At 65.6% G+C, this 25,856-nt stretch overlaps 3 protein-coding genes across 5 annotated transcripts; 1 reads left to right on the top strand and 2 right to left on the bottom strand.

The window, feature by feature from the left end:
* Positions 1–585: 585 nt before the first annotated feature.
* Positions 586–4,653, bottom strand: ICMT (isoprenylcysteine carboxyl methyltransferase). Its single transcript, XM_075172162.1, has 5 exons — positions 4,423–4,653; positions 4,172–4,260; positions 3,925–4,094; positions 2,890–3,107; positions 586–2,039 (listed from the first exon to the last, which is right to left on the bottom strand). Exons 1-5 carry the CDS (start codon positions 4,651–4,653, stop codon positions 1,857–1,859), a joined length of 891 nt encoding a protein of 296 aa, XP_075028263.1. The 3' UTR covers positions 586–1,856.
* An 800-nt stretch (positions 4,654–5,453) lies between these two features.
* ACOT7 (acyl-CoA thioesterase 7) lies at positions 5,454–12,007 on the bottom strand. 2 transcript variants are annotated; one of them, XM_075172158.1, is made up of 9 exons: positions 11,924–12,007; positions 10,994–11,111; positions 10,365–10,521; positions 9,759–9,850; positions 9,510–9,624; positions 8,082–8,168; positions 7,152–7,268; positions 6,734–6,918; positions 5,454–6,094 (listed from the first exon to the last, which is right to left on the bottom strand). In XM_075172158.1, the coding sequence occupies exons 1-9, from the start codon at positions 11,974–11,976 to the stop codon at positions 5,990–5,992; spliced, it is 1,029 nt and encodes a 342-aa protein (XP_075028259.1). In that variant the 5' UTR covers positions 11,977–12,007; the 3' UTR covers positions 5,454–5,989. The 2 variants fall into 2 exon arrangements, with proteins under 2 accessions (XP_075028259.1, XP_075028260.1); XM_075172159.1 differs by lacking the exon at positions 11,924–12,007 and adding an exon at positions 11,206–11,247.
* Positions 12,008–13,719: 1,712 nt separating this feature from the next.
* Positions 13,720–25,856, top strand: ESPN (espin). 2 transcript variants are annotated; one of them, XM_075172141.1, is made up of 15 exons: positions 13,720–14,013; positions 14,831–15,024; positions 17,381–17,567; positions 17,667–17,849; positions 17,928–18,059; positions 18,151–18,325; positions 18,416–18,720; positions 20,348–20,509; positions 20,600–20,774; positions 21,062–21,088; positions 22,476–22,621; positions 22,714–22,995; positions 25,004–25,083; positions 25,165–25,176; positions 25,270–25,856. In XM_075172141.1, the coding sequence occupies exons 1-15, from the start codon at positions 13,720–13,722 to the stop codon at positions 25,415–25,417; spliced, it is 2,502 nt and encodes an 833-aa protein (XP_075028242.1). In that variant the 3' UTR covers positions 25,418–25,856. The 2 variants fall into 2 exon arrangements, with proteins under 2 accessions (XP_075028242.1, XP_075028243.1); XM_075172142.1 differs by lacking the exon at positions 21,062–21,088.

Raw genomic sequence — 25,856 nt, 5'->3', positions numbered from 1 at the left:
TCCATCATCAGCTCACGTCAAACCCAAGCAACAATCGCTTTGTTTGTTTCAAAGTACGCTTGTGCAAGTTCACAGCAGAAACTTTAACGCCTACAAAAAAATTAGTTAAAAACTAACTTGCCCGAGGCACATGGGCTGTAACAGCAGGTCACGGCTTCCGTGAGGACGTGCGTCGGAGGCACAGAAAAGGCTGAGCAGGAGCCTACGAGTAACTACACAGAGAAATCAGCGCTATCCAACTGGTGTATTTTCATATTCGCTCTTTCCTCCCAAGTTAAAAACACGCTCCGTGTAAGACAAATTACCAGCAAAAGTGTTAAGCTGATGCTCCGGGCAGTGCTCTTTGCACTTTGCAATACAAAGCAAACCCGGCAGAGGAAGGACTCTGCATCGGTTAAGTGAGGAGAGACAGAGAACTCGCCCCGTCTCTGTGGCTGTGCAGCCCTCCGAGTCACTGCGAGTTGTGGTCATGCTTCAGTGCAACACTGACGTGCACTGAAAACCCACCGGGAATTGTAAAAGTAAGGATTCCAGTTTCAATGATGTCACCAGCACCTCAAGAGATCTCCAAACAACCACCAGACAGAAGTTGGCAATATTTTTCTTGTTTTTTATAAAAAAAAAAACAAACCCAAAACCAAAGCAATTTCCATCAGTGCCCCCTTTCCTGAGCCGTACCACAGCACCTTCGCCAAGGAACACCGCAAGCCCAAAGCGTGAACTGACAAGAAACTCGTTTCCATTCCAGCTAGGAAGAATAATGTAGAACTCAAGAATAACAGTGAACCTCTTTGGTATATAATGACAGAATAAGTTATACCACAAAGCTCGAGTAGGAACCATTTCCAAAATGGTAACGTTTAAAATAGCATTAGCTAGCCAAACTTTTTTCCCATTTGGAGAATTTCCCTAGAAGCATCTCCTCGTTGCGCCAACATCCCAGGCTTCGCCGAAAAAAGCAGGCAAGGATCTTGAAGGCTAAAGACCTTGGCGAGCCCGGCAGCTGCAGTTCTTTCCCAACCCAAAATCCTGGGATCTCTGCAGGATGGAGGCGGCCTGGCAGGATAGGAAGCAGCGCGATTTGGAAGTAGGTAGAGGGAACAGAGGTGGCGGTGGGGAGGCTCGGGAAGGCGGCGGCTGAAACGGTGACTCCCGAATTCGCAGCAGCAGCCGAGGGAGGAGGGAGCGGGCTCGCTCTCCTGCCGCGTTTCACACTGGCCCTTGCGATCCAGCAGCATGAGGTGAGCGGAAAAGGCTCCCTGTGAACATTAACGCCTGGGGGAGAACCGATGGGTGCCGCGCTGCCAGCTCTCCAGCAGGCAGAGGGTAGGCAGCCCCTGCACCTGAAGAGTGGCAAGCTGGAGGCCTGCTCCTGCGAGCCGCCCGAGCGCCAGCTTGCAGAATCGGGCCTAAAGAGATTAAAGCCGCCCTGCCTGGCTCACAAGGTCAAAAAGCTTTAAAATCGAATTATGCCATAGGAACAATCCGCTGACCGACACCTTTCCTGCACGGGGGCGGGAGGGCAGAGCTGTGCTCCGGAAGAATCGGTCCAGAGGTGTTTCAGTACAATTCAGCTGCTGCAGGCAGGAGGGTTTGATTCTCTTTAGGGTCGCTACAGACTAAGTTATCTGGAAGATCCCTGAATGTGCAACAAAGGACTTATCTCGAAGAGGACGAACAAGCTTCTGACCTGCTCGTGACCCGGCAGGCCGCCCAGCTCCGCAGCCCTTCACCAGCTGCTCCTGGCAGCCAGGAAATACCAACAGGCTACTCCCGGCACCAGCGCCACGCACCGTCCCTCGCCCCACGGCGCCTGGAGCTGGACGTTCATTCAGCCAGTCCGGTTTTCGCCTGCATTACAGTTCCACTTTGACTCCTTTAATAAAAGGGAGACCCGATGGCACCTTTCTTTTGTACTCCAGGTACTCTTCTCCAAAGAAGTGAATGAGCGTGATCTCCTCCTCCTCGATCCGCTCCCTGAAGAAGCGCCAGGATGCCAGCGCATAGCCCACCACGCAGATGGGATTGCAGAGTAACACCTGCGAACAGACATCGGCGGTTAGCGTCCCCTCGCCTCCCAAAGAAACCGAGGCTGCCCCCTGCTCCCACATGCTAATCACCCTTCATTAAGTTTGCCATGAGGTCTAAACACTCTCCAAAGAAAAGACAAGACCCCAGCACCTTTTGTGGAATTTCATTCTGGGGAGAAATTAGTGCTTATGAAGAATGCGGCCTGGGGGCAGCTGCCGGCTCCTGCCGCCCCAGCTAAGAGCGGCGCCCCGGCTCTAGAGAGCCCACGTGCGGCCGCGCTGCTCCACGTGCAGTCTTTACGGTGTCTCTCCAGAGAAATAAAACCAAATGCCAACCACGAGAAAAGCGCAACTAAGGCAGTGCTGAGTTACAGCTCGACTGCAGCTGGCTTCCAATCTACCCTCTGGCCGGGGCCCTGGGCACTCTTACAGGGAGTTTTCTTTGCCATCCGGCACGGGACTGGTATTTGGCAGGAGCGAGGCTGAGTCCGACCGCTTACGGAAGGCATTTTGGCCATAGGAATGCAAGGAAAGTCTGGACATCAGCTTTAGGCTAGCAGCGGATCGCAGCCCAAGCCTCCAAAGGTGTTCTGGCTCAAACCCCGGCCCCGCCGCCCCTGCTTATTCCACACAGAAAATTAAGGCGATGGGGTCTTCCCAAAGATCACATGGGACAGAGGGCTTGGGGTTTCCTGGCCCCCCATGTGCCGGTGGGCCGGAGGAGGCGTCAAAATCCGCGCCCAGGCCATCCCTGCCGCTGACCGCCAGCGATTTGCATCCCGTTACAGGTGTGGGGCAGCATTAAGAAGACAGACCCAGGTTAGAAGACGAAAGTATCTGAGCGCGTTGTATACGGTACCTGTGTTCCAATACTCCAGTAAAACCATCCCACGTAAGACGGGTGCCGGAACCACCCATACACCCCACTTGTCACCAAAGTATGAGTATCCGATTTCTCATTCTGAACAATATGGTTGAAGTTGGAGCCAGCTGTGAGCATGGCCGCTTTCCTCAGACAATCCCCAAAGATCACCATCAACAACCCTACAGTACTCAGCCAGGTGATCTGCTTCAGCTCTGCAAGTGAATAAGGACGGGTCACAACAGGTTTGCACAGATCACGCTCGCGCTGCAGGGGGTCACGGGGGGGTTGGGTCGGTGGGTGGGCTTTTACCCCCCATCTCAAAGCACGACATGTAAAACACAGCCAGCGTTCCACGTGCTGCCGTCCCACCACCAAAAAAAAAAAAAAATAGCGTCCCCTACCACGGAGTCACCCCCGAGGCAGAATCTGTACATCCTCGCGGCAGATCACCCTAAGGGGAACCCAGTGCCAAGGCAGAGCCTGGCTTTACAGCGTAGAGTAAAGCTGACGTAAAGCACAGCCAAGCAGACACACTCAGGCTGGACGCAGGGAGCTCCGAAGCCCACGCTGCCGTTATGAAGCAGGGAAGAAGAACATCTCCCCTCTCCCAAAACACGGAAGCACCCCAGATTGGCAAAACAGCAACAGTTTTTGCTGATTTGATTTTATTCCAGGTCAAAAGAAGACGCCAGATGTAACTGAAGCGTTTTGCTTTGCACCACCAAAGCTGCTTGAAAGATGCAGGCAGAAAAGGGCTAAAGACCCGCTACACGGCAAAGATGGCCTGGCGTGTCACAGCAAGGGGGGCGCTCCCCCCCACCCCCCGAGACCAAAACCGAGAGGCTTTGAGCACAGAGAAATTAAGGTCGCGTCAAAGCCCTCCTCTGCTGCCAGCACGGGTCAGCTAAGCAGGGGCCACCAGCACTTTGCTACCAGACGGGTGGGCCCCAGGCAAGCCACGTGCAGCCAGGCAGAGCCAGGGGACGGCAGGCGGGAGGGTGGGTGGCAGGGAGAAGCAGAGCGGCCGACCTGGGAAGAGGAGCTTCTCCAGCGTGAACTCCACCCAGGAGGAGAGGGCGGCCAGGTTGTACTCGAAGCTGTGGTTGAGCAGGAAGGAGTCCAGCGAGAGGCTGCGCGGGTTGTTGATGGCCGTCACCAGGTACTCCGAGTAGTGGAAGAGGGACAGGGAGCACATGTACCTGCGGCGGGAGGGAGGGAACGCTTGGCAGGGCCGGGGGCCGTCGCACCCGCCTGGCTCCCCCGGCCCTTCCCTTACCATCCGAAGTGGCGCCAGGCAGACCGGCCGGCGCTGAGCAGCAGCCCGCAGCCGAATGCGAAGCCCAAGAAGCAGGCCCGGACGGCGATCTGCAAGCAGAGAGGGGAGAGAGCGCTGCCGCCGCCGCCGCCCCCCGGGCTCGGGGTCCCCCCACCGCCGCCCCCCAGGCCCGGGCCCCCCGGAGCCTCCTTCCACCCCGCCGCCCCGCGGGCCCGCTCCCCCGGGGCCTCCCCCTGCCCCGCCTCCCGCACCTTGTAGAGCGGCCGCGGGTAGAGTAGCAGCAGCGCCGCGTTGACGCCCGCCACGTGTAGGGCGAGCGCCAGGCGGCCGCGCAGGCCGGGGGCAGCCAGCAGGGAGGGGGGGGAGCCCAGCGCCACCGGCAGCGCCGCCACCGAGGCGCCCAGCAGGAAGGCGGCCAGGCTGGCGCGGGCCTCCCGGCCCAGCCGCCCCCGCCGCGGACCCGCCGCCGCCGCCGCCATCATGGCGGCGCCCGCCCCGCCCGCGTCGCCCGGGAAACGGCTGCGCCGCTCTCGCGAAAGTTGAGTGGCGCAGGCGCAGTATCCCGGGCAGCGGCGCCGCGCAGGCGCACTGGCCGCCGCCGGTGGGAGCGGGGCGCTCCCGGAGCCCCGCCGGGCCGCGCGCGCCGCCCGCTGGTTTTGCTTTTGGTTGTTGGTTAACGTCGCAAACTAGAGCACCCCGCGCCGCCCTGCACAGCCCCTCCGAGCGGCGAGGGTCCCCGGCCCGGGCTGTAACCTTCGGGCCACCCTCCGCTCACCACCCGCCCGCCCTCTCCCGCTGCGGGCCCGGCGAGGGCGTCGGGCGCCCGCCCCGTCCCCGGGGCTCTCTCTGGCGCCCGCCCCGCGCTTGGGAGGCCGAGAGAAAGGTGGTACCCCGAGGGGGAGCGGAGGAAAGAGGCGGTGCTGCCCCGTCCGGCGCCGGCCCCGAGGCCCAGCACAGCCCACGCCCGGCCTCCGGGCCCAGGGTGTAGAGCTGCGCCGGGTCTTAGGGGGCCAGCCGCAGTCCCGGGACAGCGAGGGGGGCCGTGGGGCTGCGATCCACACTGGATGGCTGTTGAACTGCGGGGGCTATTCTGGGATTCCCATTAAAAGAGGCAGACTTTATTAAAAACAAGGGCGGGAGCCTGCTGTGCTGCTTGGGGACCCCGAGAGGATCCTGGGGGAAAGGGAGGAGAGGGGAAGCAGCACGATGTTTTGGAATAAAGCTCCTAAGCCAGAATGGCCGCTGCTCAAAACAAAAAAAAAAAGCAACACCCGTTTTATTTCAGTCAACGACAACAGACTTTATTTATGCCACAGGATTCCTTAAATAACTTAGATGTGCACAAAGAAACTACCTAGAGATGTCAATTAAACGGTCCGAGACATTCAGTACGATACCGGGGCGCATTTCTCATCGCGAGTATCATACGTAAGCTTTGGTGTACAGTTTTAGGACATACCGGCAAGTTTAACACAGCATCACAAAGACTCGTGGCCTCGCGCGTCCCTGGTGCCGCCACGCGCCTCTGCCCCGCTCCGGCACAGGCAGGAGCGTCGCTTATGGGATTGAACAGTGAAAACAGGGCTCCAGAGGCGAATGGCGAGTGACAGGGAAGGCTCCCGGAGGCTTTCGGGGCGCTTAAGCCACCTAAAGCACAAGGTCTACGGCACTAAACCGATCAGCAGCGAAGCAACCGCACTGCCGCAGCAGCTCTGGCAGCAGGCTGGGGCGGGCGAAGGCGCGAGGCCCGTCGCGGACACGACACTAACGGGAACCTGGACGTTTGGCAGGCGAAGGCTGCGAGAGCGCGGGGCTGGATCACTGCTGGACAGCCTGCTGCATCTGCGCCTGCCGCTTGGCTTTCGTCTGGAGGTACCTGCCCTTCCCTTCCTCGAAGCGCCGCTTCTCATCCTCTGTCTCCGTCTGCCGGCGACAGAAAGAAAGCAAAGCCACCAGCATTAGCTGCCTCGGAGCGGCGCAGCTCTCCCACGCCGCACCTTGCAAGCATGTGCGGGAGGGAAACGTGCCTGCCCTTACAGGAAATGTAAAGGAAAACCTGTGCTCCATGAAATACGTGTTTTGACAGCTAATGTATTCCTGCACAGAGCAGGAGGAGACCTGCGTGGGATAAAATATTAATCAAGAAACAGCCCCCAGTCAGCAGCGCCACATCAGCAAAATCCTGCCGGGATCAGGAGAGCTAAAGATAGGCAGGAGGCCTGGAGTGGGGATGCCATGGGGAGCAGGGACAGGGGATGCGGGGGCCTCCGTCGCCGCCTCCAGCGCAGGCAGGAGGGGAAGCGGCAGAGCCTGCACGCAGCCTGCCCTCATCCGCGAGAAAGGAAAAAATCCTCAATCTCCACATCGGCAATTTTCAGAAGAAATTAAAAAAAAAAAACCTGAAGCCTGCTCTGGAAAATCTCGTTCATGCTCTTATTTTTCTGCTGAATAATTCAAGGCAAGAGGATTTGTTGGACATAAAAGCTGGCTGGGGTCTGCCCTGGGAGGAGCAGCAGAGGGGCTGGCCCAGCTGGCTCATGGCCCAGCGGGGAGAGCTCTTACCAGCAGCTGCGGGACAGGCAGGGGCTTCCCCTCCTTGCTCAGGGAGACATAGGTGAAGAAGGCGCTGACAGCACGGTACCGCTCCCGAGGCTCATCCACGAATGGGTCAGCATCCACAAAGACTTCGATTTCCATGGATTTATTGCTCGTGAAGGTCATGCGCCCTGAAATGGTGATGACACTGCCTGCGAAGCGGAGAGGCGCTGGTTAAGCAGGCGGCCCCTGCTTCTGCTCACAGGAAGGGACCAAAGGGTCCCGCATGTTTTATGCTTAAGCCATGTCTTAATTGGGGCTTCTCGGCACAGGACAAGTCTAACGGGCACTAAATTTCTCTGCCAGTGTGTCCTGAGCGCACACCCAAGGGAGCCAGGACACGGCACCGCGGGAGAGCAAAGTGCCCGCCACCAACCCCTGGTACCTTTTTTGATCTTCTCGTGGAAGTTGATGGCGTCCACTGAGGCGGTGACAATGTTGGTCTTGCAGTGGCGGGCGGCCACAATCCCGGCAACCTCGTCCATGAGCTTCATGGTGACACCTGGGGGGCAGAGGCAGAGGGTCCCATCTCAGGGAAGCCAGTGGGATTTGGGAAGAACCACGCGTAGGTTGGTAAGGCCTTTGCACAACCAAAGCTATGCCAAGGAGTCAGACTGGAGACTGAATCCCAACTGCAGGAAACCCCCAGTACCAGCACAAAATGTCCTGTCAAGTGTACCATGAGAGCGACATGCTCGCAGACCTGGGCTTAAGATTTAGGCCAGCTCTGGCTCTCCCGAATTTCTTTGAGCTTTGCAAGGCAAGATCAGTCCCAGAAACCTCTTGCTCGGAAAGAGCTCTGAGCCATGTTGGTTTTTTGTTTTTGTTGGGGTTGTTTTGTTTTGTTTTTTTTAAGGACACAATTAGATGAAAAGCAGCATCCAGCGTCGTCCCAGCCCTCGGTGAACGCGCCTCTCCCCGGGCTCACACTGCACACGTCCGCCCTGCCTTGCCCTGCCTGACCGGCAGGCAACAGGCACTGCCAGCCAAGAGGAAATTACTCCAGCAAATTGCAGTCATTGTACGCTGGGGTTTATAATCTGAGATTTGCAGTTTAAGAGATGATGACAAAACTGACTCGAATTACAGTTCGAGTATGTCAGTTTTCATGGCCTTTTTTAAGCATAGAAAAAGACGAAGCTTTTGTCTCAGCTGAAGCATCGCTGAACCTTACAGATGGTGGAAATGGGCCTGCGCGCCTTCAGAGGCAGAGTGCACCTCCCAAAAACACAGAGACGCATGAGTCGCTCTCAAACCGTGCTTCTGCTCGGGGGAAAAACCAACCCAGCTGTTGAACAGGGCAGCGCTCACTCACCTCCATGCACAAAGCCCAGCAGCGTGCAGTCTGACGGTCCCACCAGGTGGATCAGGCTGGACTGGCTGTAGCCAACAGTGTGCGGCTCTGGTTAGAGAAAGAGAGCAAAGCGGAGGTCAGAGATGCTAGGCCAGCACCCGTATGTCGCTGTACGCCCTTGTCTTAAGCCATCTGAAGGAAGAAGACGTGGGGCTGGCTTGTGCAAAGCTGAAGTATGTTCAAATCAGCGTTTAAATCGGCCCTGAGAAGTCCTGAGAACAGAGGCCATTCACCACCTCTGCCTCCTCCCTCTAATACCCACTTATCAATTTTATTCCAGCTCAGCTTGTTTCTTCTTTGAAAGCTTTCAAAGAGCCCGAAAGCAAATGGGAGTGAACTGGACAGATGCATTGTTATACATCTTCCCTCCTCAGGCCATCAGCCGCAGCTGAATCTCCCCAAACTTGCTGCTTAGCAGCATCTCCAAAGGACCACGCTTTCCCCTTGGCGTGAAGACCTCAGCGCCACGTCCCCCAGCCCTGGCACATGCTGGTGACATCTAACTTGCCACTAAATCCAGGTGACAGAAATTGTGCCCTCCAACTGCCAGCAGAGGAAAACCGCTTTCAGGGATGGCTGCGTTTTCTGTCTAATGAGGGACGCTAAAGGCGCTTAGCGCAGGAAAAACCAGCTGAGCCCCCGACCACTCAGCATCGCCTCCTCAGGGAGGACACCCGTGCAGCAGCGCCCACGGAGCCTTACCTTTCGTCTGCCTATCTGCGAGCAGAAAGAACAGAGGGGAAAAAGGCATTTGAGCAACTTTCATCCCACATCACCCCCTCAACGATCCCCGCGCGCCACCTCTCCACCTCCGCCCGAGGACCATGGCTGGTCCTGGAGGCCACTGGCCGCTCGCGCCTTCGGCTCACCGTCAGCACCGCCACCATGTTTCCAGAAGCCGGGGCAATGCTTTCAGTAGGAAAGAGATCCCCAGCAATTCCCCAGGGATAACGTGACACCCAGCTCCTCCCCGTAGCTCACACTCCCCTTCATACACCAGCCAATGAACTTCTTGCTGAAAACTGACTTCCAGAGAGGGGCTGCAGCTGCAGAGCGTGCAAAACCCTCGCCCAACACTTCCATTTACCCTATGCTGAGCAAAACTAGCTCCTGCTGCCCAGCAGCGCACGAGGGATGCAAGGAGTGCTGGCAGGAACTGTATTTCAGAAGAGAGCACCCCACCCACCAGCCCCAGCAGGACATCACAGGTGCCCACCCAGCTCCCCCTCCGCTCACACACCAAAATCCCATCCCCATCCCTGACGCAGTGTTTTGGAGCGTGCGCTTGCAGCCACAGGTGCCTGGGGACAGCTGGAATTGCCTTGGGGACCAGTTCAGCCTCCCAGTGCTGCCAGGACGTTTCCACAGGCCGCACACCGCCCGCGTTACCTGGGTTGATGACAGGGAAGATCATGTCGCCGTTTCTCTGCTTAGTTTCTAGCCGATCCAGCTTTTGCTCTTCGTAACGCTTCTTCCCCTCATCCTCCTGCTCCTTTCTCGCGTACTGGAAGGAAAGGCCGGTAAGAACAGGGTCGGCAAAGCCACTGGCACAGCCGGGGTGCCAACAGGGCCAGGTTAGCACCGTTCCCCCAGAGAGGGCGAGCTCTAGTTTTCGGGGAGCAAAGCAAGCCATCCTACCTGGATGGGGGGAACTTCAAGGACCTTGTTGACGTTCTTCAGGGACAGCGGCACGTACCATAGCGTTGCCTTGTTCGTCACCTTCTTCGCCCCTGGAGGAGAGGGGGGCAGAGAGTGACTGCACCGATGCCAGCAGCGCTTCGCCTGCCGACGGGTTGGCCGCACGCTGGTAATGCTGCTGGCACTGGGCAGCCCCCTGCCCTGCCGGCTCCTGCCAGGCTTTGGCTTGGAGCAGATGTGACAATGCACTGTTGGGAAGGCGTCCCGGCAAGCGGAGCCGGTTGCCACAGCAACAGCAGGAAAAGGGCCTTTTTCAGGCCAAAGGCAGCCACGGGCAGCAAATTAGGCAGGGGGAGCTAACAGCAGATTTTTCTGTTCTTCTCAAAAAATGATCAATGGAGCCGTAATCCCCAGGGAGCCTGCTTGGCTTCCCTTCCCAGCACCGACCCTCCCCACCGCTCCCAGCACTCTCAATAAAAAGGCAAGATCTCCCGATGCCCAGTGTTGCCGGTGACAGTGGGTGGAGGATGGGGTCAATGCTGTGAGCTCTCAGCTTATCGTGCTTATTCCTGGAGTTTTGGGACAGAGCTGCCAGCAGCCACCCACCTGTTAAAATGTTTTCGGACATGACGTTGACCTGGACCTCCACGGAGTGCCGGGAGGTGTAGGTGATCTCGGCGCTAACGTTGGCCACCTCGCCGATGCACACCGGGGAGAGGAAATCCGTCCGCTCCACCCGCGCCAGCGCGGCCACGCAGGGCTCCTGGGGACAGCGAGACAGCAAGAGTAGCAGCACCAGCCACAGTGCACAGGACCACAGCCGGCGGCTCCCCGGGGCTGGGCCATGCCGCGCACGACTCCGACACTTCAACCTCCGCCTTATCAGCCAGTGGCTGTGCTTCCTTCCCCACCCGTAACCGATGCCGGGCCCGCCTCCGACTCACCCTTCACAGCAGTTAAAACATTAACAGCAGCATATTAACGTTTCTGCTTGTAAAACGCAACTTCAGTGAGATGCTTCCAGCTACCGGAGCCATATTCTGGCAGCAGCCGGAGCCACCAGTGGTTTGCACGCAGGAGCAAGCACTTCCGGTGCGGGGGAACGAGTGGGGAGGCCCCCAGGGATGCCCGGCGGTCCCAGGGGACCCCCTGCTCCCAGCAGACCCCCGAGATGCAGCGGGGGGGTCGGAGAGTCACTGAGCCAGAGCCCAGCAGGCACTCTGGCACCTACTCACCCCGGCCTGGGAGTTGCAGTGGCGGGTGCTGATGATGGCTCCCGCCTCCTCAATCATCTTCAGGATGGTTCCCCCATGGACGTTCCCCGCGACGTTGGCATCATCCGGGCGCATGATCCTGCCAGGGAAGGGACACAGGAGCTCACACCCCCCTGCTGTGCCCCCAGCCCGGGTCCCAGTGCAGCCGCCCGGAGGCACTGCTGTCACCCTACCAGATGAGCTGCCGGGCCATCTCACCACGCTGATGCCGGCAATGTCGCCAGCACTGCCTGCACGCGGCTTCCTGTGAGCGGCGGCGGAAACCGCCCTAAATTACCGCTGGGAGTGGAAGGAGGCATCGCTCCTCTGCCAGGGGCAGCCGGCTGCTTGGCTGGGACCGCATCTAGCTGCCACCCCACTGCGGCAAATAGAGACCAAGCCGGGCACAAGCCACTGCTCAACCCAGCTTCCCAGAGTGGAAGTGGGTTTTGCCAGAGCAGCAAATAATCGACCGGAGGAGGGAAGGCGAGGCATGGTGGCAATGGGGCAACGGCTGTGCACCGGCCCAGAGAGGAGCCGCGCTTCGGCAAGGCAGCCATGCCAGGGAGCCACAATGGGCAAAGGCAGGAAAACCGGGGCGCGCCCTGCCTGCCCTGCCCATTCACACGCACCGGAGCAAAGGCGCGGTGCTGCTTCGCTGTGTCCAGTGCAGGCAGCGTGACCAGCGCAGGCAGCAATGCTGGTGCAGGCAGCGTGACCAGCGCAGGCAGCAATGCTGGTGCAGGCAGTGTGTCTGGTGCAGGCAGCGTTGCCGGTGCCGGCAGCAGTGCAGGTAGCACCGCCGGTTGCAGCCCGGCACCGGCGCCCGCCCGCGGTCCCCCAGCCCGCCTGCCCTCCCCTGCCCAGCCCTCCTCCGGGTCCCCGGCGGCGGGCGGCGCGGCGGGGCCGTACCTGGAGACCTGGATGGCGGCCGGGCCCGGGCCCGCGGCCCCCCGCTCCGACATGGCGGCACCGGCGCCCCGCCCGCAACGGCGCTGCGGCACCACCACGCCTCGCCACGCCACGCCCCACCCCGGGGGACACGCCCCCCGCACCGACTCATTGGCGGACAGCGCTTCGCCACGCCCCCGCGCCGGCAAGGCGGCCGGGACGGCGCTCTGCCGGCTGGCGCCGCACGGGGGCGCAGCGGGGAGCCGGTGCCCCGGTGCCCGGGGGCGGAGCTCCGGTGCCCGGGGAGCTGTGTGTGCCCCACTGGGTCAGGGGCCCCCCGCCTCCCCTGGCTCAGCTGCCTGCCCCGGGTGTGTCCTGCCTGCGCGGGGGCTCGCGGGGGCCACGGCCTTCAGGCCGGCACGGGCAGCTGCCGGCACCTGCCTGAGCGCGGGCGCGGACTGCCGGCGGGCATCCTCCCCGCATGCCTCCTTCCCTGGCGCTGGCGGCTCTCCCTGGTTGGGAAAGAGCTCCATGGGGCGCCCAGGGTTTGCGGGGCGGGAGGAGACGATGGCCCCCTGCAGCCAGTGATGGACCACTGCCGAGCGCAGGCAGGGGTCGGGATGGGGACAGGGATGGACGGGGCGGATGGGGAGGGATGGAGGGGTAGGGGCCAGGGCCGGGGCGGACCAGCCGGTTTTGAGCTGGTTGATGCGGGCGCGGTGGCGCTTCTCCGTGAGGGGCTTGAGGCTCGGCGAGGAGACGGGCGGTGAGGGCAGGCGGGCGGCCCGGGGGTCCCGGGGGGGCGGGAGGGGCCGGGAGTGCCGGAGCTCTCACCTTGCGCACCTCGGCGGCGGAAGGAGGGGGCGCGGGGGCCGGGGGGGCTGCGACGGGGCACCCAGCGGGGACATGGTGCTCCGCCGCTCCGTTACTGGTACTGCCGCCGCCTTTACGGGCCGCCGGCGGGGCAAGGCGGACAGGCAGGCAGGGAAGCAGGCAGGCAGAGCCGGGCGCCGGGGACGGCAGGGAGGCATGGGAGGCAGGGCGGGAGGGCCAGGTAGAGAGGGCATGGCCGGGCAGGGCAGGAGAGAGGGCAGGCAGAGCGGGTAGGGCAGGGCGGGCAGGGCGGCCGTGCCGCTGTCCGCGGTGCTGTTCGCGCGGGTCTGCCGCTGTCCGCGGTGCTGACGGCGGGGGGTGCCCAGCCTGCCCGCGCCGCCCGCTGCCCGTGCCCGGGGTAACCGCCGCCGCTGCCCGCGCTGCCCACGGGTCCCGCCGTCGGTTCCCGCGGTGCCGGCCCCGCCACTGCCCGTCCCGGCCCCCCCGCGGCGGGAGGAGGCAGGGCAGCCCGCCCAGCATCCCCGTACTGCTGCCTGTGCTGCCGGGACCGGCAGGCGCACGTCGGGGCTGCCGGAGGAGCCCATCACCGCCGCGCCCCTCGCGTTGGCAGGCGGCGTGCGGGGGAAGGGGACACCCGTGGGGCGGGGGACGCAGCAGTTCCGCAAGGCCGCGGACGGCAGCGCCGGCAGCCGGGCACGGGCCGCTCTTGGGGTCCCCCGGGCCGCCCCCGCTCCCGGCCGCAGCCCGGCAAAGCCTGGCTGCCCTGGCAGGGGCCGGGGGGAGCGGCGCGGGGGTCCCGGGCGGCGGGCAGCGGGCAGCCTGCAGCGGGCAGCCGCCGCGCCGTCGGGCGGGGCGGGCGGAGGGGCGGCCCCGGGGGAGGAGGAGGAGGAGCCGGCGGGGCCGGGGGGCGGCGGGGCGGGAGCGCCGCGCAGTGCCAAGCGGCGGCCGGGGCCGCCGCCGGGGCCGCCGGGGCCGGGGCCGGAATGGCGTTGGAGCGGGCGCTGCTGGCGGCGCGGCAGGGCGACGTGGAGGCGCTGCGGGGGCTGCGGGCGGCCGGGCTGCTGCGGCCGGGGCTGCGGGACGCCCTGGGCGCCTCCCCCGCGCACCACGCCGCCCGCGCCGGCCGCCTCGCCTGCCTCCGGTACCTGGCGGCCGAGGCCGCGCTCCGCGGGGATGCGCGGGCGCGCAACGGGGCCACGCCGGCCCACGACGCCGCCGCCACCGGCAACCTCGCCTGTCTCCAGTGGCTGCTCACGCAGGGGGGCTGCGGCGTGCAGGTGCGAGCGGGGGCGCGGGGGGCGGGGGGGCAGGACCCCCGTGGGCGCGGGTAACCGGGGACGCTTCCCCCGGCCCCACGTGGCTGGCAGCGGCCACGGGGAGACGGTCGTGCGTGGACCCTCCAGCTCTGCTGCCGACGAGACGGGGTCCCGGCCAGCACGGGCAGGACACCGCCGTGCAGAGTGGGTAGCAGCCGGGTGATCTGGAGAGCCCCCGGCATCCCCGCGGGGCTCAGCCCCGAGGGGGGGACAGACCCTTCAGGGCCGTGCCCGGGGCTGCCGGCCCCTCCCGGTGTTACACAACGGCAGGACCCGGGGCGGTAAGTGGCTTGCCCAGGGGCTGGCCGAGAGCTAACGACATATGACGGGCCAGAGGAAGAGGAGGTGGCGGAGGGGCTGGGAGAGGAGATTAAGCGGGAAGGACGGGGTCAGCATGCTTTGGCAACCTCCTGGCCAGGGGCCAGCTCTGCCCATACCCCACCGAGTGTGGAGGGGGGCTGGGTCAGCAGCACAGCGGGGCTCCGCAGCGAGCCCCCGCGGGCAGGGGCTGCCGTCGCCGGCAGAACAAGGGGGGCTTTGTGCAGCGCTCGCTGTGTGTGGATGCAGGCCCCACCGGAGGGCAGACACACTTGTCCCATGGCCCCTCCGATGGCCCGTCCCCTCCCTCTGGCCCTGCTCCGTGCAGATGGGACCTCCACCCCAGCCAACCCACCTTCCCCGGGGCCACTCCCAGCTGGGGGATGCCCCATGGCCGCCCATGGTCCCCGGTCCCATGGACGCTCCCTGGTGCCGACGGCCACCCCGCTTCCTCCTGCAGGACACAGACAACTCTGGTGCCACCATCTTACACCTGGCAGCCCGCTTTGGTCACCACGAGGTGATTGACTGGCTCCTCCGCTTCGGGGGCAGCGACCCCAAGGCAGCTACCGACACGGGAGCACTGCCCGTCCACTATGCTGCGGCCAAAGGCGATTTCCCTTCCCTGCGACTCCTCTTGGGACACTGCCCCAGGTAACGGCCCCCGCTGCTGGTGGGTGAGACGAGCCCGCGCCAGGAGCTCGCCAGCCCACCGGCAGGAGAGGGGCTAGCGGGGGAGCGGGGTGCCCTGCTGCTGCCCCATCCCTCCCTCCAGCCACTGGGCAAGGTGCCAGTACTGGGGACAGATGCCGCAGCCACCCTCGTCCCCTGGCTCCAAGGGCAACGCGGCCTGTTATCAGGCCAGGCAGCCAGCTGCACCTTCTTTATGGCCCAGAGAGAAAGGGCGAGGAGGAGAGCGGCAGCGCTGGCAGAAATATTGCCACTGGCCGTGGGGTCGGTTCCCTGGGCTCCTGACGCAGGGCGATAACACAGCCGCCTTTGTTCACCCGCCGTTATGTAAATGGATTAGGCTGCCCGCCGAGGAGAGGTCTCTCCCCATGCCTGAGACAACCTTTCTGCCCGCCCGGGGCCGCGGGCTGGATGCGACAGCCCCGCTCAGCCAGCACCACTGCAGCAGCATCCCTGCTTTGCCTCCCAAGCAGTACCCGGGGCTGGGCTGGTCCCCCAGGGTACACGGCATGGCAGCCCACCAGGCACGCAGTGCCAAGCCTTGCTGCGGGGCTGTGGCAGGCGATTAGGCAGCCCTTAATCTGATTTCCCGTGGTGGCCAGAGGCCGCTAGAAATAACCCCCAGCCCCAGCCGAGGTGGAACCTGGGGGGATGTGCTGTTGCCCCACACCATGCCTGGCAGGCTCAAGGGCTGCGGATGCAAGGGGGTGCACAGCTCCCCCAGATCCAAGCGGGTCCTGAGGCAGTGGGAGGTGAACCAGGGCTCATCAACCCTTTGTCCCTGGGTGCCACGACCCCAGACCCCCGCAGCTTTCTCGCCAGGCAGGGCCACAGAGCCCACTGCGGGGTCCCTGTATGCCTGTGGCACTCACTGCCTGCCCCTGCTCACCAGTTGCCAGCAGCCTCCCCCGCCTGGCCCTTTATCCCCAGATGTGCCGGCTCAGCCCTGGGCACCTGTGGGGATTAACCCGCCGCGGCCCGCAGCCCAGCCCTGGCCCAGCCGCGACTCCCGCTCGGTGCCTGCGGTGTTGGCCCCAGTGTGGCACAGCACTGGCAGCAGCCCTCCTGTGTTGGCTTTCATGCTTCTTGCTGGGGTAGCTCTACTGCTGTCGCCGCCTTCCCCCTGAATTATTTAGGGCTCGCCCCACTCCCAGCCTCGTGCCCGTCCAGAGGCTCTGTTACAGCCACGAAATCCAATCCCTGTGCGCCCCTGCGGGATGCTGGCACTCCCAGCCCACCTTCGCCCCGGCCTCGCAGGGTCCCCAGCAGCCGGTGGCCCGGCGTGGGGTCACAGCCATCTGGCAAAGCAATTTACTGGTGCTTGCCCAAGTGGCTTAACCCCTTCCCGATTAGTGGGAAACAGCAATCAGGGACTGAACACGTGCCTGTGCCCCCGCTGTCCTCCCCGTGCCCCAGTCCAGCCTGCCACTGCTCCAGCGTTGGCCCCAGCCCCTGCTCGGGAGCGCCCAGCGGCGTGCCGGCCCGGCACTGCGGCACCATGGGGCAGGCACCTTGCGGCATGGCACGGCGGGAAGGCAGCGCTGGCTGCGGCCCGTCTCACAGTTACAGGGATCAATTATTAAGAGCCCACGATCGTTGCGATAACAGAGCAGAGTATTTATTGCTCTTCCTGTTTTAAATATTCAACAGGGTTTTTTTATGGTGCACTTAATGAAACAGCTTCCTGCGCGGTGGGGATGCGGGATGCAGGGATGTGGGATGTAGGACGTGGGATGTGAGGATGCAGAATATGGGGCTATGGGATGTGGGATGCGGGGATATGGGATTTGGGATGCGGGATGCGGGCTGAGCAATTCGGGATGCACAATGCAGGATGTGGGGCTGCCAAGGCCCGGCAGGGTGGCGGGGAGATGCCCGTGCCCGTCAGCGGGGCTGGGAAGGGGGCAGCGGGGCCGGGCAGTGCCATGGTGCAGGTCGGCCTTTCCCTGCCACTCCCCCACGGCCAGTGCTGCCTAAGCCGCTTATTTAAAAATACTGCTAAATTGCAGTGTCCAAAAACAGCCGGAGGAAGGAGCTTAGCCTAAGCAGGCTGATTAACTTAGTGACCTCCTGCCGCAGTGGCCACCGCTGCGCAGGGACCCAGCAGGGAACCGTGGGGTGAACAGCTGCCAGCCCACGCTGCCCATGCTGCCCACGCTGTCCAGCCCTGGTGCTGCCCTGCCTGCCCCAGGCCAGCATGTCCCCTGTGCCCCGACATGTCCCCATGTCCCTGCAACCCACATGTTCCCTGTGGCCACCTGTCCCGGCACGCTGCCGGCAGCTGTGGCCGCGGGTGACGGGCGCTGTGCCCCGCTTGCAGCACGCTGAGTGCCCAGACCAAGACAGGGGCCACCCCGCTGTACCTCGCCTGCCAGGAGGGCCACCTGGAGATCATCCAGTACCTGGTGCAGGACTGCGGGGCTGACCCCCATGCACGCGCCCATGACGGCATGACCCCGCTGCACGCCGCCGCCCAGATGGGCCACAACACCGTCATCGTCTGGCTGGTAAGGGCTGGCTGGGCGCGGAGTAGTGGTGTGGTGGCACAGCATGGCGGCACAGCGTGGGGCTGGTGGCGCCGGCACTCAGACAGCCTGCCTGTGCAGATGAGCTTCACGACGGTGAGCCTGTCGGAGCGGGATGCCGAAGGGGCCACGGCCATGCACTTTGCCGCCAGCCGTGGCCACGCCAAGGTGCTGAGCTGGCTGCTGCTGCACGGCGGGGAGATCACCACTGATGGCTGGGGTGGCACGCCGCTGCACGATGCCGCCGAGAACGGCGAACTGGAGGTGGGTTCCGGTGGCCGGCGGGGTGCCGGCGGGGAGGGGCTGCCCTCGGGCCCTGCCACGCGCCCCCCCTCTCCCCAGTGCTGCCAGATCCTGGTGGTGAATGGCGCCGACCTCAGCATCCGTGACCAGGATGGCTACACAGCGGCTGACCTCGCCGACTACAACGGCCACGGCCACTGTGCCCAGTACCTGCGCACTGTGGAGAACATGGTACGATGGCATCCCGTGGCCGAGCGTGCTGGGGGCACGCGGGGCCCCACTGCTGCCGCCCCGCCGCCTGACCACGCAGCTGTGCCTGCAGAGTGTGGAGCACCGCGTGCTGTCGCGAGACCCCTCAGCAGACGGGGAGTGCCGGCAGCCCGACTCGGGCATGTCGTCACCCAACACCACGGCATCGGCGCCCCAGGCGCGCTTCGAGGTGGGCTCCCCTGCCAGCACCCTCTCCAACTACGACTCCTGCCACTCCAGCCAGTCCAGCACCGGGGAGAAGAGGGGCGGCCCCCCGGGGGCCCCCGCTGCTCGTGAGTGCGGGGCCGGGGGGCGCGGGGCGGGGGGCATGGGGCCAGCCGCCCCTGACCCCCTGCCCTGCGCAGGGGTGCCTGAGCCGGCGCTGGCGGACATGCAGGCGTACATGGACATGCTGGACCCTGAGATGCAGCCACGGGGCCGGGAGCCGGCAGGCGAGGGCCCTCCCCCGCCACCGCCTCCTGCCTTCCCCCCGCCACCGCCCCCACCCCCTGCCGCCCAGCCACCCCCGCCGCCCCCCAACTACCCTGCACCCGTGCCCCCCGCCGCCCCCCACACCGCCGACATCTATGTGCGGGCCAAGAACAACCTGCGGCATGTGGAGAGCCAGGCACTGCGCCGAGAGGTATGGCCCCATGCACCATGTCCCATGCAGCATGCACCGTGTGCCCTGTGCCCCATGCACAGCTACTTTTGGTCATGCAGCTCAGGGGACGTGCCACCCGGGGGGGGGACACGTGCCACCAGACACCAATCCTCTGTGGGGAGCTGTTGGCTCTTGATGGCACCAGGAGGGGACAGCTGCAGCTTGAGGCCACATGCCCGCAACACTGGCAGGCACCGGGGGGCCGGGGTGCAACCAGCAGCAAGGGTGCAGCAAGCCAGGGCCGGCGATGCTCTAGTGGTTCCACAGCACTGTGCGGCCCTGCTCCACCGCCGTGCTGGCTGGGGCACCTGGCGGCACCGTGCAGGCGGGCGTGTGGCCGGCCGTCGCAGCCGCGCCCATGTGGCCCCTGGTGATGCCACCGGCACCACGCTGAGCTGGGCGGGGGCGGCTGTGCGGGCTGTAACCCGAGCAGCTGGCTCCGGTGTCGCCCGCGCCGCAGGTGTCGAGTGGCACAGCCAGCGCTGCCAGGAGCTGAGAGGGCTCAGCCGGGCGTGCACAGGTAAGAGGGGTGCAGCCCCCCGGGACGCGGTGGGCTCGGGGCCATTCCGACCCCCTACCATGGCTCTTGCCATCCCACTGGGGACGGAAGCCCGGTGCACGGCCATGGCCACGGCACTGGCAGAGCCCTGCACCATGGGAGACAGGGGCACATGGGATGGGGGTCTCGGCAGAGCAGTGTGTACCAGGCCTGTGCGGTGCTGGGGACCCCATTGTGCTCGTTGTGCATGGCCCTGGCTCGTTAGTGCTTACTGGTATAACGAGCAGCCCTGCCAGGGACTACAGAGCTGGGCTGCCGTGGGGAGGTGCAGGAGTGTGCCAGCCCAGTGCCAGAGCGGTGCGGGCGCCCCATGCAGTGGGGCTGAGCGGCACAGACCCTCGCACTGGAGCAGGGCTGGGGCTGCTGGAGCGGGAGCTGGGCTTGGCATAGCGCCCACAGCAGCCGGAGCAGGAAGCACAGAGCTGGCGCTTGTTGACTTAGCTGGGGCTGGCGGTGGCGGCGAGCACCCGGGCTCACCGTGCAAATGCCATGGACAGAGGTGGAGCATGGGGAAATGCAAATAGCAGGGCCCCTGGCACGGGGAGCAGGGCCGTGCTGCCACGGCACCCCAAACCTGGGGAGCAGGCATGGTCCCCTGCAGTGCCAGTGCTTGGCAGCACGACCCGCAAAGCCGCTGCGGTATGTGCCGGGGTGAGCCGAGGCTGCGCTGCCTGAGAGCCCTGTTCAGAGGGAGGTTCGGAGCCGGGTCCCGGCCCCACGGGGGATAAGCTCCCGGTAATCCGTGGGGCCGGGGCTTGGCACTCCTGTTCCCAGGGGGTTATCCTGGGGGAGACTTGGCCGGGCTCCTGGGCACAGGCTGTGGGGTCACAGTGCCAGGTGCCGACGGTGCATGCTGCCACCCTGGAATGCAGCCCCTGGTGCAGCCTTGTGCCGAGCAGACCCCTGGGGCATGTGCCTGCCATCCCCCCAGCCTGGCATCTGCCCCATGGCCACCACTGGCACAGCCCCACTCCACCATGGCTCTGGCCGATGGCCACCATGGTCACAACTGGGCACGGTTGCGCTGAGCTACACTCTCTGTTGCAGCTGGCGTCGCGCGAGAGCAGCCCCGAGGGCCTGCGCCGGTCTGACTCCACCAGGCGGTCGAGGAATTTCAGCAAGCAGCCGAGTACCGGTGACTACTACAAGCACCTGGGGCACGGCGCGGCCGAGCAGCCCGGCCCCCGGCGAATGGCGCACAGTGAGGAGGTGAGTCACCGGCCCTGCGCCGTGAGCCTGCACATGGCTCGGTGACACTAGCACCAGCACCGGGTGACGCCTGCCCATGCTCTCCTTCAGGCATCGCCCATCTCAGCAGACACCATGCACAATGGGGAGAGCAAGCCCAGTGCCGAGCTGCCACCACCGCCGCCACCCCCGCCACTGCCCGATGCTGCCTGCCCACCGCCCCCACCGCCGCCCCCGCCGGCCGAGACCCCCGCTGGCCCCCGCCGCTCCTCCTCCTCCACAGGAAGTAAGTGGCGGGGCGCTGGGTGGGCACGGGGAGCAATCCCAGGCACCGTCCCGTTGGCTGGACCACGGCACCGGCCGCCCTGGCGTGTCTCCTCCTGCGGCGCTCCGGCCGCGCGGCTCCTGACGGCCTCTCTGTCCTTCTCTCCTCCGGTGTCGGCGCGGGGGCCCCCATGCCCGCCCGCCCCCGCCTGCTCTCACTGCTGGCCGCTTCTCTTCTCTCTTGTCTCGCGGTGGCCAAATCCTTCCTCTGCCGCGCGCCCTGTGCCGCCTCTCTGCTTCTCCCCCTAGGAGGAAAGGCGCTCAGGCAGATGAAGAGTAAGTACCGCGGCCCCGCGCTCCTCCCTGCTCAGGGGGTGCCCTGGCGCGGGGCACAGCCGGAGGGGCCCGACCCGGCACCGTCCCGCACCAGAGCCACAGGGCATTGACAGCCGCCAGGGCCGGCAGCTGCCCACAGCCCTCCTGCCTGCCGAGCCCTCGCTGCCGCGTCGCCAGGCCAGCATGCCACGCGGGCGGCCTGAGCGCTGGCGCAGGGCTGCTGAAGGCGCCGGGCAGGGCTGGCAGGGCTGGGCAGGTGGCCGGGGCCCCCGGGGCCCCGCCGGCCCCGCCGCCAGCCCCGCACACAGAGGGCCTTTGTTCACGCTCAGCCGGCCAGCGTGACCCCGCCACGTGAGCGCACCGGCCGCTCCCCCGCCGCTGATTGCAGCCGGCGGGCTTGGCCGCTGCTCAGCACCCGCTTTATTAGCGCCGGCTCCTGGGGCTGGGGGGGTCTCAGCCGGCACTGGATGGCAACGCGTGCGCCCCGCTGGCCTCTCAGCACCCGCAGCCATCTGGGCCCAGCACGGCGCAGCCGAGCGGGGCGAGCTGTGGGCACCAGCAGCAGGGAGGGGGCTCTGCCTTGGCACAGCACCATGGGCCGTTAGGGACCCACGCATGGCTGGCACGGACGGTGGGTGCTTGCGGGGCGGGCGGCACGAGCAGCGGCACAGGCATCCCCGGGGGCACTGCCATGTCCCGGTGCCGGTGCCATGCAGCCCTGGGGGCTCAGGGCTGGCAGTGGGGCTGGCTCAGGCTGTCGATGCGTCGCTGCCGGGGTCTGTGGGGGAGTGTAGGAGGTCCAGGGCCCCCCGTGAGGTGGCACGGGGCCGTCCTGCTGTGCCAGGGCTGCCACCAGCCATGGACCCATCCCTCCAGAGGCAGGTCACTGCTGTCACAGCACAGTGCTGCAGGGCGGGTGGCACTCAGGGCTGGGGCTGTGCTGGGGACCCAGGAGCTGGGTGCTAGGGTGCTGCTCCAGCAGGGTCCCATGGACCCATTAAGCTGGGTGTTGCGATGCTGGTCCCATGGACCTGGGGAGCTGGGTGCCAGGCTGCTGAATGTTGGGGTGTTGGTCTGGTGGGGTCCCATGGACCCAGGAAATTGGGTGCTGCGGTGCTGTTCCTATGGGCCTGGTGAGCTGGGTACCAGGGTGCTGGTCTGGCAGGGTCCCAGGGACCCAGGGGCTGGGTGCTGGGGTGCTGGTTCCATGGACCTGGGGGGCTGGGTGCCAGGATGCTGCTTCGACGGGGATCCCAGGACCTCCCAAGGGTGGGGGGCAGTCAGCCGGCCACCCTGCCATGCCCGAGCCCCGTGAGCTGGCGGGGGAGCCGGGGGGGCGGGGGGCTTCCAGCGGCGGGGCCCTTACTGCCCGCCCTGCCTCCCCCAGGCACCAAGTCCTTCAACATGATGTCCCCCACTGGCGACAACTCGGAGCTGCTGGCCGAGATCAAGGCCGGGAAGAGCCTCAAGCCGACGCCGCAGAGCAAAGGCTTCACCACCGTCTTCTCCGGCAGCGGCCAGGCAGGGGCTAATGTAGGTGACGGCAGGGTGGCAGGGGAGCTGGTGGCATGGCACGGTGCGACACAGCGGGCACCCACCACCCTCCCTCCCTCATTCCTCCGCAGGCAGAGTCGCCGGTGTCCTCCCCATCACCCACCAGGACGCCCACCCCACCAGCCACCCCCGAGGCTGCCGGGCCACCACACTGCCTGGCAGGGGGCTCGCCGGAACCGGTGCTGAACGGAAGCTCACCAGTGCCGGTGGCGGGTGCTGGGGCAGCGGTGGAGACGGAGGTGCTGGTGCCGAGCCACGACGAGCAGGGCCGGCCCATCCCCGAGTGGAAGCGGCAAGTGATGGTGCGCAAGCTGCAGCTCCGCATGCAGGAGGAAGAGGAGCAGCGGCGCAAGGTAGGGGGGTCCTGCATGCTGTGGCAGCAAGCGCGGCGTGGGCATGGCCCAGCGGCTCAGGACCTGAGACGGCGCGCGTGGCATCGCCTCCGGCTCCCGGCTGCGCCGGGGGACCACCCCACCCGCATGCAGGGGCATTGTGACCCGGGGGTGCCGCACATGGTGGTGGCAGCATGAGGTGTGCACGGTGCAGCCTCAGAGCCCCTTTGCCCTCTTTCCCGCCGCAGCCTGGGAGCCGCTCGCCGCCCCCATGCCGGCACGGGCCACCCGCCCTCAGGGGCACGCCGGGACCCGCCGGGCAGCTGATGCGGGAGGAGGATGTGCGGCACCTGGAGAGGCAGCTGGGGAGCCTGCGGGTGATGCACAAGGCGCTGCCGGGGTGGCTGGAGGAGGAGCCGCCGCCGCTCCTGCCGCTGCCTGCCGCCCCGGCGGCCCAGCACTTCCCCCTCGCCCACAAGGACCCGCCCGCCCGTGGCAGCCAGCCCCCCACGCTGCTGAGGCGCGCGGCTGCACTGCCAGCCACCCTGGGGGGCCGGGAGGGCCGGGGGGCGGGGGGGGCGGGGGGCGGCCCTGGCGCCCGGCATGACGCCCAGCGCGAGATCCTGGGCTGCGGTGTCTCCGTCCGCAGCCTCAAGGCCAACTACGAGGGGCCAGGGGGGGCCCCCGTGCCCCTCCCCAGGGTCACCAAGCGCAAGCGGGTGCAGCCCCCCGGCAGCACCCCCTGGCCCACCCTGGAGGAGGAGTACGGGGACGGGGCGCCGCGGCAGAGCCAGCCTGCACCGCTGGAGCCGAGCGGTCCGCAGGAGCGCGCCGTCTTCCTCTTCCTGGAGCACTGGAAAAAGCAGGCGCTGGCGGTGGTGCCCGGGGAGGAGCGGCCGCAGCGGCCGGGGAGGCAGCGGCCAGTGGCAGGGCGGCTGCTGGCCCGCTGGAGGAGTGTCGCCCGCCGGGTGCCAGGGAGGCAGATCCGGCGGCTGAGCCGCGCCACAGTGCTGTACTGGCCCCAGCACTTCCTGCCCCGCATCGGCGGCTCACCCATGCCCCACGACAGCCTCCCGCTCGACCTTTTCATGCTGGGCTACTTCCAGCTGCTGGAGATGCCACTCAGCCCCGAGGAGCGGCGCTTCCGCCACCTCCTCTGCTACGAGATGTTCGACCGCTTGGGCAGCCACAGCTGGCACCGTGTCCGCTGCTTCCACCGTGCTGCGCTGGAGCGGGTCGAGGCCGGCCACTGCCACTGGGTCGACGGCTTTGAGGACCTCGTGCAGGAGTTTTTTGGGGATGGTCCTGTTGCAGTGGCAGAGAGCCCACCGGAGCACCCCATCGTGGCCCTGGGAGGGGAGGGGGCGGCAGTGCTGGTGCCAGTTCCGGAGCTGGGCGAGTTCAGCGAGGAGGACGTCTGCCACTTCATTGACCGCAGCTTCTCCTTCTGGAAGGAGAAGGAGGAGGAGATGTCCGATACTTGAGCCCAGGGGGATGCTGCAGGCTGTGCCAGTGGTGTGGTGCGGGGCTGGCCGGGAGCAGGCACTGGGGCAGCTGGGGCAGCAGGGACCCAGTGCCCGGGTGTGCTCAGACACATCTGGAGCTCTGGCAGTGCTGTGGCTTGGCTCAGCGGAGGGCTTGGTGTTGGTTTTCGCGGAGCCGGGTGGAGGTTGCAGTGTGCAGCTTGCCGTGGCTGTGTGTTGTGCGGGGGGCGTAGCACCGGGGCTGCGCTCCCCTCTGGTGTGGTGTTTGCGGTGCCGGGGCAGTGTGGGCCCCCACATGTCAGTGCAATAAAGCTGTGGTGTGCTGCGAAGGGCTGGCCGTGCCGCGCACTCCTTCCTCCTCCCCGCGCCGGCAGAAGGCAGGTGGTGAGGGGCGATGTCAGTGAGCCGCATGCTGGCTGGGAGCGCAGCTCAGCCCGGCCACCAGCGGGATGTGGTGCCACGTGCCGGAGCGATGCCACTGCCCCATGGTGCCAGCAGTGAGGGTGGGCTCCCAGCAGAGCCAGTAACGCGGCTGTCTGTTGCAGGAGAAGGAGGAGGAGGCACGCCTGGCCAGCATGCCAGCCTGGAGGAGGGACATCCTGCGCAAAAAGCTGGAGGAGGAGAGGTGAGCCAGGGCTGGGGGACGCCGTGCTGGCCGGCCGCCCCCATGGCTCTGCTAACCCCACTCTTCCCTTTGCCTTCGCAGGGAGCAGAAACGGTGAGTGCCACAAGCCCCTTCCCTGAGCGGGCGGGCGGGTGGGCACGGCGGCTCCGGTGACCGTGGTACCCCGTGCCCTCCGCTGCCAAGCAGGAAAGAGCAGGAGAAGCTGAAGCGGGAGGAGGAGGAGAAGGAGAAGGAGCAGTCGGAAAAGCTAAGGACTCTCGGGTACGATGAGACAAAGCTGGCGCCCTGGCAGCGGCAGATCATCCTCAAGAAGGGGGACATAGCCAAGCACTAGCCACGCCACGCTGCACCCCGGCTCTTCGTGGCGGGAGGAGGCTGGCAGGTCCCACCATGGACCAGGATGTGCCTCGGCACCCTCCTCCCACCGCAGACGGCCACGTAGCCTGACCTGGAGGAGCCCCCACCGCTGCCCCAGGCACCTGTAGTCCCCGTCCCGCTGCCGCCAGCCTGCCGCCACCCTGTGCTGCCCTTCGCAAAGCGAGCTGCCGCAGCATGGGGCACCTGGCTCCTTGCGCGCTGCCTGGCTCGACCGCTGTGGCTGGCCTCACTGCGCCACCCGGCTCCCTGTGCTCCCCGCTGGCACCGCTTGCCATTGCGGCCGTGGCGCGCTCACTTCCACTCCTGCCCCTCCCACTTCTGGAGCCGCTCGAGGCCGGCTCCTGGCTCGCCTCTGCCGCGGACCGCCTGCCTTTCCAGCGATTAAAACGATAAAC

The sequence above is a fragment of the Calonectris borealis genome, chromosome 23 (assembly GCF_964195595.1).
Source record: "Calonectris borealis chromosome 23, bCalBor7.hap1.2, whole genome shotgun sequence".
NCBI lineage: Eukaryota > Metazoa > Chordata > Aves > Procellariiformes > Procellariidae > Calonectris > Calonectris borealis.
This window is presented reverse-complemented; position numbering and strand designations above follow the sequence as displayed.